The sequence below is a fragment of the Colius striatus genome, unplaced genomic scaffold (assembly GCF_028858725.1).
Source record: "Colius striatus isolate bColStr4 unplaced genomic scaffold, bColStr4.1.hap1 scaffold_222, whole genome shotgun sequence".
NCBI lineage: Eukaryota > Metazoa > Chordata > Aves > Coliiformes > Coliidae > Colius > Colius striatus.
Window position 1 is genome coordinate 6,964 of NW_026908512.1, and position 11,487 is coordinate 18,450.

General features: G+C 51.1%; 1 protein-coding gene across 1 annotated transcript; it reads left to right on the top strand.

Moving 5' to 3' along the window:
* Window positions 1-410: 410 nt before the first annotated feature.
* Window positions 411-11,475, top strand: LOC133629186 (contactin-associated protein-like 2; the record flags this gene model as incomplete). The annotated part of the gene is made up of 2 exons (XM_062019848.1): window positions 411-482; window positions 1,732-11,475. Coding segments are annotated over 2 exons (272 nt in total), but the record flags the coding sequence as incomplete, so codon positions are not given.
* Between the last annotated feature and the right edge of the window lie 12 nt (window positions 11,476-11,487).

Consider the following 11,487-nt stretch of genomic DNA (forward strand, 5'->3'; position numbering starts at 1 on the left):
GTGGCAGTCACCAAACCCTGGAAACTCCGAAGCTTTTGCTGGATAGCAGTGACAGAAGCAAAACCCTCACTTAAGAGTGTGTGTGATCACAGGCTTTTGAAAGAAAGGCTTTTCTTTGGTTCTGTGCTAAAGAAACGTACTGAATTCATGTCAGTAGAGCAATAAAGGAGCTCCTATGGTAACAGCAGGGCTTACCAAGAGTTCTCCTTTATTTCACTTTCATTTTTGTCAGGAGGAAGCGAGAAGTTCTGAGCAATTAGCTCCCAGTAAGAGATCTCCTCTCCTTTAGATACATATCCAGGGATCACAGCTGTCTCTCAGTTGTATCTGAGGAGGTTGTATGTATTTCAGAACTGCTTTGTGGTGTTTCACTGCTGTCACAACCTGAATCTTTCATTCCCTCTTTACAGCCAGCGCTGATTTCCCATACAATGGGCAAGCTCTAGGAGATGGAGTCAACAGGAACTCTGCAATCATCGGAGGTAAGGGAGCTCTCTGCTTCTCTAAGGTACTCTGCAGGACGACTCTGAGACTTGGCAACAAATAACTATCAAGTTATTTGCTTAGAGCTGACTGTGTGGGAACAACACCTGAACAAAGTCGGCTAGAGGTCTGCGTGGCCCTAGTGCAAGGAGTGATTGCTTCTCACTTGGTTTGTCCCCTCAGATCCACTTTAACCGACTCAAAATGCTGATATCCATAATCCACATAGTGAGCATCCATGTGGGGGGCAGCTTTGCAGTGGTCACCTTAACAGAGCAGTTGATCTGTAGGAAATGGCAAGGACACTTTGCCAGTAACAGCAGCTTCAACATGAACCTGTCAAACACTGTTTGCTCCACCCGTGACAGCAGTCCCTTGTGATCCTGCTGCGTTCCTGCTGTAACTGATGTGCCATTCAGTGTGACAGGTGATGTTCAGCAATAGCAGAACTGGAACTTGCATTACCATTGGTTGCTTTGGTTTTTATTGGCTACATTATTCTTCCTTTTTAGTTTATATATTTATTGCTACTAAAAGCTTTTCATTGGTCCTCTGAAACCTGGAAGGTCATTGCTCAGGGAAAGCCAGGCTGCTCCCCAAGAGCATCAGTCAACAACAGTGGCCTAACAGAACTCTGCCTGATGACAGGGGGCTTTTTAACCTGAGGATTTCATCAAGTCTTCCTGCTGGGAGATCCTTGTGGCTGTAGAGAAGAGCCAAAGAAGGAGCAGTGCTGTTTTAACACATGGTTACGTGCACCTGAGAGGGTGAGACTTGTGAGACTGAACCCCAAAGAGGCCGTTGCAGGGGGAGCAGTTCAGGACAGATGTGGTGAAAAGCAGTTTTATCTGTAACTAAGTGGAGCCAGGGCCTGGTGGTGGAGTGAGCCAGCAGTGATCCAAGCCAGTTCTCAAGGACATGCTGTGAGGGGCTGTGACTGGGACACGTCCATCAGTGACTCCATCCTCAGAGAGCTGCCCGGGCTGTACCACGTCACTGTCTCACCCTCACGCTTTAGGAGCCCTCAGCACCTTCTGCCCTGTAGTCAGCCTCTCTAAGCAGGCTGGAACGTTGAAGTTTAGTCCCAGACTCCCCTGAGTGAGGTTCTGTGTAGATGCAAATAGGAGAGGAGTGGAAACGGAGCGACCGCAGTGACGTTTAACTGCCCGGTGGCTCGGGGTGGGCTCCACGTCACAGCCTGTGGGTGTTCACCTCGCTGTGGCATCTTTTCTTTCCCTCTTCATGCAGGGGTCATCGCAGTGGTGATCTTCACCATCCTCTGCACCTTGGTGTTCCTCATCCGCTACATGTTCCGCCACAAAGGAACCTACCACACCAATGAGGCCAAGGGGGCCGAGTCGGCCGAGAGCGCCGACGCCGCCATCATGAACAATGACCCCAACTTCACGGAGACCATCGACGAGAGCAAGAAGGAATGGCTTATCTAAGGCCCTGGGGCCGGGGCCTGGGGTGTGGGGTAGGAGCTGGGCCGGGGAGGGAGGACTGGGATGACTCTTGCAGCGGGGAGAGAACACTCTGCGTCGGACGCTTGAGCACATGTACGGTTAAAGAGGTCAGCACAACTGGAGGAGCAAAGCCGAGAGGAAAATGCCACTGGGACTGGAGGAGAGGAAAGGATACCCCAAGCATTTAAAGGGAAAAAAACAAAAGCTTTTGCTATTTCTTTGACAGCAAATTGCCCCGTCCTTACCCAAACCGCCGCACAACGAGCCGTGGCGCAGCGTGGGCGCTGGCCGGAGCTGGCAGCGACCCCTGTGTGTTCCCCTGTGTGTTCCCAGAGGTGTTCTGGCTGCCTGCAGCAAGAAACAGGGCTGGCTTGGACATGGTTTTTTTTAAAAGCTGTGTAAAACTTGGGTCCTGAGAACATCTGTTCCTGAGAACAAGCAGCAGACCTTCCTTCCCAGCCGGCCACGTCCCCACACCTTGGCCACGTCACCTTGGACTGGGGGTTAGGAGTGGGACTGGGGGAGTTTGAGGAGCACTGCTAATCTTCCACACCGGGTTTCCAACACGCCAGAGGCCCGTGCCAGCCCTGGCAGGATCCATCTTCTTGGCCCAGGCACTTTATTGGGTTCATACAGTTTCTCATCAGCAACATACAAATGCTGTTATTCCTACTGCTACCAGAGAGGATGGTCATGTAAAGCACAGGAAGCTTTGGGGGGGAGGGGGTAATGATGGTGATTTTCTTGATCCTTGAGGGAGGATGGTGCTGTGTGTCCAGCCTGTTGTTGTGTCTTTGGCTGTGGCACTGGTGACCTGAGGCACGAGCCGGTCTCAGCTCTGCCTGGCATACGCTGTACGTAGGGCATAGGTGTTGTGGAAGGGAATTGGAGACAGGCTTTGTTTGCTTCTGTTTCTTTATGGGCTGTCACAGAAGTATTAGCACAGCTCCAGTCAATGTGTTTGAAGCCATGGGCTTCACAGAAGAGGGGTTTTTAACAACCCTAGCAGAGCAATTTGTTCTTTACATCCTTTTGCACGGGAGCGTGAAGGTGAGCTGAAGGAGGTTGGAAACTGCCCCGAGAGCACATGAGGAGCACACAGCACAGAGTTACTGTTCAGTGCTGAGATTTGCCTGACTTTCTGTCTTTGCAAGGCCTTTTTGAGAAGAACAAGGCCAGTGCCAAGGGCACCATTGCACACCACGTTCCCTCTGGGGCCAGGGCAGGGGTAGGCTGTGAGGCAGGCAGACAGCTTGTAGGAAAGGGGCAGCCTGGAGCCCTTCTGTCCTTTGATGGCAATAACACAACTTTGGCTTGCCCTCTGTAGAGGAGCAAGCTGCTCCAGTGCTCTGATTTGACAGGAATTTAAGGCCTCAGTGGGCAGGTTTTGCAGTGGAACTGAAGGACTGAATGCATTGCAGGGCATTTGCTGTGTGCTGTAAGAACAGGAACAGTACTGAGACTTTCCCTTTGAAAGTGTTTATGCTCATGGCAGTCCAAAATTTGCTTTATCTTTAGTATTGCTGGGTTTAGCTTGCACAGATCCCATCTGTCTTTCTACACAAGAGTGAAGTCTCTTTGCCCCAGACCTGCAGTCTGCCACTGCTGGCATCTTCAGTTTCCTTATCTTTTGGATTGTGTCTTGCCTTATTCTAGTCGATGCTTTAAAATGAGCAAGGAAGATCACAGAGAGGAAGGAAAATATCAGACAAGAACTTCATAAGCAGAGTTTGTCAGACAGACAAGGCCTGATAGTTTGGGGTTTAAGGACAGTAGCCTGAAGTCCTCTCTTGGGTTCACAGAACAGAGATATCAGAGCAAGTCAGGTCCATTGATTTCTTCTGGTTCTAGGTCTGGAATGGGCGTACCAAAAAGGTTGCCAGTTTCAAAACAAAAGGCTGTATCTCAGGTACCATTATGTGGCAGAGGGGTTCAGGTGGGCATAAAAATCACCTCTGTTGCTCGTGCTCTGCAGTCTTTTGCCTCGCCTCCAGTATCAACGTCTCCCTCTCTTGTGTTGAATCGACCAGATGACTCCTTACCCTTGTTTAGCCCTGGGTGTAAGGTAAGTCTCCAGCCCCTGCAGAGTATCAGCGTGGGATGGGGCTAACCTGCACCACTAATTCAGACAAATATGTAGCAATCACAGGTGTCTTTGAAAAGGCATTCTCTTTTCTGTGGTGTTTTCTGTTTCATTTGGTTCCAGTGCTGGTTTAGTCCACTCTGGAAGCACCCTGCCCTGCACCTCTGAGCTGCCGAGGGGTGGCATCGCTTCCAGTGGCCTCTGTCCCACGTGAGTCTGTGATGAAGCCAGGGACCCTGTAAGCAAGAGTTTCTGGAAAACAGTCTGGGAGCACTGCACAAGCAATAGCTGAATGTAAATTAGCACCTCAGATCTGAAACAAACAGGTTTTTCCTTTCTGCAGTGCTGTTGGTAAGTAGCTGCAGCTCTCACCGTGGGCCTCTTCATCCAGCTCATCAGTGCTCTGGTGCAGTGTCCATGCTCTTCAACCTTGTCTTTATTTTCACAGTACACTCACTCTAGAAACTCTTCAGCTGATTCCAGTTCTTGTTTCTTCTTAAGCTGGACCTTAGGTGTGCTGCTGTAGACTAGCAGCTGGTCTCTGCATAGGCATTGGGTGACTGCAGGTGAATTCCTGCCTCATATTTCTTTGTTGAGAAGGGTGGGTGTGTAACTACAGGCCACTCTGCAGCCCAGCAGCCAGGCAGGAGCAGAGAAGCAGCTGGTGTGTTTTGCTAGCACCATGTCTATTCAGAGGATCTCTTTCTCAGAAGGCTTCCTTTCCTCCTCTTCCTTCCTGCAGCCTGTTACTGAAGCTTGAAACGACATCCAGAGCCTCCTTCTCTGCAGTGTGCCCGAAGTCCAGGTTGAGCAGGTGCTGTCTGTGGTGGGAAAAACCTGCTGGAGGGGAGAGTGGCTCCTGCTTTTATAAAACCCTGCACTTTCTCCAAAGAATATTAAAGCAATGAGCCTTTTATCACCTCTTCTTAGCCACTTCCCCTATTTGACCTGTGCAGGACAACGTACCTTTGTGGACCAGCTGAGGAATTGGAGCATCCCATCCCGTAACACCATAAGCAGTGTATGGGGGTCTAGTTTCCAGCACAGGCAGACAACCAGCTAGTGAGTGACTTGTGGAGCTCCAAAGAGCCAAAACCAGTGGGGAAGTCGTTTGGATATGAACCCAGGCTGGAGGGGAAGCCCACAATGCAGCCTGGCAGCTGCGAGTTGGGTCTTTGACACTACTTCATCTGGCACAAAACCCGGGTGTCTTAAATAGTGGTGGTTAGTACTGACTGCAGCATTTCTGCTTTGTGTTTTCCTGGTCTCAAACACTACCTTTTGTGTCTCTTTCCCAGCAGTTCCCACTCCTGAGGTATGTCAGCACCTTGGTACCGTGATGCCTGGGGAAGGAGGGTCAGCACAAAGGTGTCAGTAAGACTGCCAAAGCAGTGGTGTGTCTGCACAGGCTTATTGTAGCACTCAGAACTCAGTGTGAGAGCCTAGCAAACAGTTCCATTCCAATGAAAACTGTGTCCTTTAATGGCAGATGCATCTGACTGCCAGGGTATCTGTTGGATCGTGAAGCTGCCTCTGTCTGACGTGCAATAGCTGGTGACATGGTTTCTCCCTGGAAGGGTTTCACGTTCCAGCAGGCAGGGTGATCACAACAGGGTGTCCTTCCTGAAGAGCAGAACCTCAGTTCTCTGGGTGGGATTTCATTACCCATCCAAGAGAAAGGAAACAGAAACCTTGCCTTCTAAAAGCAACAGCATATAAACTAGAGGGAAAGGACAAAGTGCACACACACACGAGGTCTTCTGTGAATCTGTCCTCTTCTGTTAGAAACCAGATTGGTACATAACAAAAGTGAAAACCAAACCAAAGCAATCTGGAATGGTTTTGGTTACCCTGACAGCTGTTTGCTTGTGCTTTGTAATTCTGAGCCTTGTCTATATTGTATCTGTCTCTAGTACCAGGACAGGAGCTGGAAATGCCTCAAGGAATACCCACAGTACATGAGAAAAGGGGCTTCAGTTGTAGGTGAGAAGAGAGGGTGCTAAGAGCAGGGAGGACTGAGGGGTGTGTGAGCATGTTCCTCCTGCACCAGGCAGCCCCAGTGGAGAGGAGAATCTCAGGCAGCTTAAATCTGTGCCTGTTGAAGTGGAGTGAGGGTCTGAGAGCACGCAGAAATGAAAGGATTGCTTTTGTGAGGCTTCTCCCCCTCTGCTCCCTCTGCAGGGGGCAGCAGGCAGTCTGCCAGCAGTGCTGCTGCCCCTGGCCCCTGCAGGTCCTGTGGCACTGGCAGCCTCACAGGAGACACCCTGCTAGTGACTCTGCCCTTCCCTTGCTGAACGTGAGCCTCTTACTGAAGTCATTAAGACAAATGTGTGCCCAGCTCAGCAGACCTGTGCCTGCTCGTTTTAATAAACTCCCTTATCAGGCTTCAACAAGTTCTTGCATGTGAAGTGTTGTGTAGAAGAACATTCCAGTGCACTTGCATGGGACAGTGGGGAATGTGGGCAAACAAGAGTCAGGGCAGCAACCACCTGAGCCAAAGGAATTGTGCTCATTCCCATCTGTTTGTCTGTCTGTGGTGTGGGTAAGAAGAGTGCATCAGAAGTGTGGGCAGCAGGTCGAGGGAGGTTCTGCTCCCCCTCTGCTCTGCCCTGGTGAGGCCTCAGCTGGAGTCCTGTGTCCAGTTCTGGGCTCCCCAGCTCAAGAGAGACAGGGAACTGCTGGAGAGAGGCCAGTGCAGGGACACCAAGATCCTGGGGCAATGGAACGTGTGTGGGGAGGAAAGGCTGCAGCCCTGGGGCTGTTCAGCCTGGAGAAGAGAAGGCTGAGCTCAGGGGCACCTCAGCAACACTTACAAGTACCTGAAGGATGAGTGTTGAGAAGATGTGGCCAGTGTTTGGTGTGTGGTGGCCAGTGCCAGGACAAGGGGTGACAGACACAGGCTGGAGCACAGGCAGTGCGTCTGGCACAGGAGGAGCAAGTCCTTCGGTGCTGAGGTGAGGGAGCCCTGGCCCAGGCTGCCCAGGGAGGGTGTGGAGGCTCCTTGGAAGGTTTCCAAAGCCACCTGGACACGTTCCTGTGCACCCTGAGCCAGGGGAACCTGCTTTAGCAGGGGCTGGGGCTGCAGCAGCTTTGCAGAGCCCTTCCAGCCCCCACCATCTGGGGACTCTGTGAAGTGCCTTAAGCACCCAGCCAGAGCCTTGGCCCCATCCAAGACCTTCCCTGGCTTTGGCATGTGACAAAGGCAAAGTCCCATCACGATGCCTCATGACCATATTTCAGCTGTTCATTGGTTCTAGCTGTTGCAACACCCAGAAGGAGGATCACATTTCCTACAGGAGTCTTCTGCATTCCTCTGGGAAAGCTCTAGAACAGAGATGGGAGCTGGGGTTCATGTTTGAAGCCCTTCTGGTACTTGTAACGCTGCAACAGAGAGCAGGGTCTGAGGCTGTTTGGGATGCCCTGGCTACAGCTCTTGGGGGATTGCTGCTGTGATGCTGGGGGGTAAGATCCCAGCCTGGCTTCACAGCCACAACTCTGCAGGGCTGGCAAAAATCACTGCTGAAACCAGAGTGTGGTTTTGGAGGCAGGCTCAGGCTTTTCCCAGCAGTGGTGGGCACATGTGGTGCCTCAGATGAGAGCAGACATGGGCCTGGGAGCAAAACACACATTTCACAAGCTGTTGCACAGTTCCTTTAGCACCCTCTTCAGCCCTGACTTTCCTGTATAAGCAGACTCTTGAAGCACAAAACCCTGGTGATGCCAACAGGAAGGAAAGTGACTTGGCAAGGAAGGTTTGTGACTGCTTTATGGAGAAGTGGGGTTTTGTTTGTTCCTGAGTCCCTCCACGTCAAAAAGAAAAGCTTGGTGTCAACAGTTTCTCTCCCAGAGAAGCGTTTCCTTTGGCTACCTTTCCATTTTCAAACCAGCACGAGGAAGGTTGAGCAGTTACCCCATAGAGCACAAGGAGAGCTGCTTCTGTGAGAAGAGCTCAGCATACCCCTTGCAGATATACCCAGGATCAGGTAACAGACGTTGTACCCCGTTCCTTCTGTGGTGCTGCAGCTTCCAGTGATGCAGCTTCATCTTCCCACTGCTGTTCTTCCTTAATGGCAAAATACCTGGATTAAATAAGAAATGTAAGAGTGCCTTTTGTTCTACCATGAGCACAAAGGTGGTAAAATGGGCACCAAAAAGTGCATGCACTTGTGTTACCAGGGGTGACTGTGCTTGCTTGGTGTGTACAGGGAATAACAGATGCTTGCCTCCTCAGGTGCTGCCTCCATGTCACCATTTTGGTTATCACAGCTCAGAGGGATGTATACAGATAATATTAAACAGCTGGTGTTCTGTATTCTAGCAAGAATCTGGTAGAAGTTGTTCTTATCTAGTGAAAAGCCACGTCAGGGCAGGTAGATGCCACTTTCTGACAACTGAGAACAGTGAATTACTGGAGCAAGGCTGTAGCAGAAACCACCTGAGGGAACGTTTATCGTGCTGAACAGCAAACTGAACCAGACAGAGTTCCTTCTTGCTGTGCAGGTAGGGAGTTTGGGGCAGGTATAGTGCTGCACCCTGCATGCATTGCCTTTTGGGCCAAAACACCTGAGCTTCTCCTGTGTTTCACGTGCTTTAAAGCAGGCTGGTGCAGGGTACAGCTGAAGGCATGGAACTGAAGCAAGCTGCTGCTGGGAGAGCACGGGATCACAAATGCCATGCTCTGCCTCGACCTGCTGATCTGTCCTTGCCCAGGAGACAGTTCTCATCTGTGTTGCTGCCAGGCCCTGGCTGTTGTCCCCTTTCCCCCATCCTACAGAACAGCCCCCTGTCAGAAGGGACCTCAAAAGACCGTCTGGTCCAGCCCTTGCCTGGATGACATCACCTAACATCCTATCTAGTCACCTTTTTTCCCCCTTCCAACTCCATTTTCAGTGAGGTGGGCTGTCAACAGGCCCCTAAAACAGGCTGGAGGAGTCACTGGAGCAAGTCAGCAGGTTCTTTGAGTCGGGCATGAAGCGATACCTTCCGATGACCCACGTCAGGTGGCAGCAGGCTTCATCTGGAGGATTTCCAGCCCAGCAGCTCTCCTGCATGTAGTCACAGCTTTGGTTAGCAATGGAGCAATCAAGTCAGTGTCTTTTCAGACCCCTGTGGAGGTGTGTGAGATAAATAAACTTGGCTGAATAAAGACACAGTAGCCATGGTATGCTGATGTTTCTTCTCTGAAGTGCAGGAGCTCATGCTTGCAGCTGGCATGTCACAGAAGGAGCCTGAGGGTGGCAGCCAAGGCACCATTCCCCAGCTTCCCAGAAGCCCTGCACTACTTTGGCTTCAAAATCTCCGCTGGGGAAGTGTTTAGCAGTGAACCCGTGGTTTGCCAACATGAAGCACTGGATGCTGGAGCAGCAGCTGCTTGTATTTCGTTTCTGTTACAAAGCCGAGGTCTGTCTGCAGAGCGTTCTCGTGTGACTTGCACCAACGAGACCTTTGTCCTTGAAACAAGCTCCTGCAGCAGGGTGAGGCAGTGAAGAGCCATTCCCTTTGCTGCACTCCCTGAAACACCACGTAAAGTCCCTTTTGTGACGCAGTTCCTGGTACAGGAGTGAGATCCCTGAACACATCTATTGTCTCCTCTTTCCAAGCCCCTGCCCACCACTTCCAGCATGGGAAGAAATTGGCTGACTGTTCTGGGTGTGTTTTCCCATCTCTGACTTTGATATGTTCCCCTCACTGACACATTAATCACCTTTCATTGCCACCTTTATACTGCTTCACAGCACTGCTGGCTACTTTGACCACCTTCCTCAAGCGTGTAGTGGGAGAGTTGTATGCCACTGCATCCCTGTCATCTGTTCTCCTTGCAGCTGGGCTTTATCTCTTTATAGCACTCAGTGACCAGCAGTAAGAGTTTGGTTTCTGCCATTGGCAGTGTTACTTTAGACCTTGTTTGTATTTGTTCCAAAATCAGAGTGTTCTCTGGCAGAGAGCCTGAAAATGAGGTGGCTGCTCTTCATCATTCCATTAAGCACTAAGGTTGACCTGGTTCTGCAGGGGGGTTGGACCAGGTGATCTCTAAAGGTCCCTTCCAGCCCCACCATTCTGTGATTCTAAGCATGCTCACTTTTTTTTTCTTGTTTCAGATGTTCCCAAGAGACATCAGTACTAAAATAAATGTCTAGCAAGAGCCAGCTTCTCTTTTCCTTAGAGCCACGAGATGCTGGCGTTAACCCTCAGCCATCGCTTTCCCTTGTGCTTCTGTGGCACGAGCATGTGGCCCCTGCCAGCCTCCAAAGGACACAGTGACATGATAGAGGCTTCCAGTGGTTTTAGTCTCTTGGTGTTCTAAAGGTCCATCTCAATGGGGACAAGGTCAGCACTCCTACACATTGTGGTTGTTGGCACATCCAAGGAAGTTCTCGGCATCGGGTTCTTGAGGAACTTTGAGTTTTCATTGGATCAGCATCTCAGAGAGGGGAAAAAAGGTGCAGCTTCTGTATCTGTGGTACATGAGGTCCTGTGCTCGCCCCACTGCAGCTCCAGCATTGGGGCTGGTCTTGTGAAGCTGCCGGTACTTCAGGTCAGAGACCAGTCACCGATTCCCACGGGCTCTCTGAAGCACAGGGAGCTGACGTGCCACAGATCTGCCAAGGAGGGTGCTTTCGTTCCCTCTGCCCCTCACTGCATGGACACCCATCTGTGGGCTGGGCAAGCGCCACATAAAATACCTTCACTCCTGAACCCCCCTTGTGCAGAGCAGCCCGAGGCCGGGGAGTTCCCCTGACCCGTGGCTTGGCATGTTCCTGAAAGGCTTCAGCTCCTCAGCAGCCCCCAGCCCGTTCAGAGCAGCCCACTGACTTCATGCCACGTGTGGATGCCAACTCCGACTCCCAGCACTCGGCTCACGGGGATTAAATAGATCCCCCCCCGTTCCCCCCGCTACGGGGTGCGTGGGATGTGCTCAGTCTGAAGCTTCTCCCTGATGTGTATAAATAGAGATATAGAGAGAAATAGATATTTTTATGGAGATGTTTTATAAGTGGCCTTTGTGCATGGTAATTATTGCCAAACTCTTGTTCTCTAGGAGCTCTGGAGTGGCTGGTTCTGCAGTTCAGAAGGCAGCCAGCTGCCTCTCCTGCAAGGCAGGCGTGGGGTACAGGCTTACCCTTTCATTTTTGTTTCTCAGCTATAGTTTGCATGGTTTGGATTTGGGTTTTGTCTCAGTATCCTGTTATTTTGGTTTTTCCTTTCCCTCATTGCTTCTCTGGCAGGGACATCTTGGGCTCAAGCAGGAACTGGGTGCCCAGTCCTTGAGGGATGGATTGCAGGCAGCAGAGCAATGCCTGCCTTGCACAGCAACACCTGCATTGCAGAGCAACACCTGCCTTGCACAGCAACACTTGTCTTGCACAGCAACACCTGCCTTGCACAGCAACACCTGCCTTGCACAGCAACACTTGTCTTGCACAGCAACACCTGCCTTGCACAACAACACCTGTA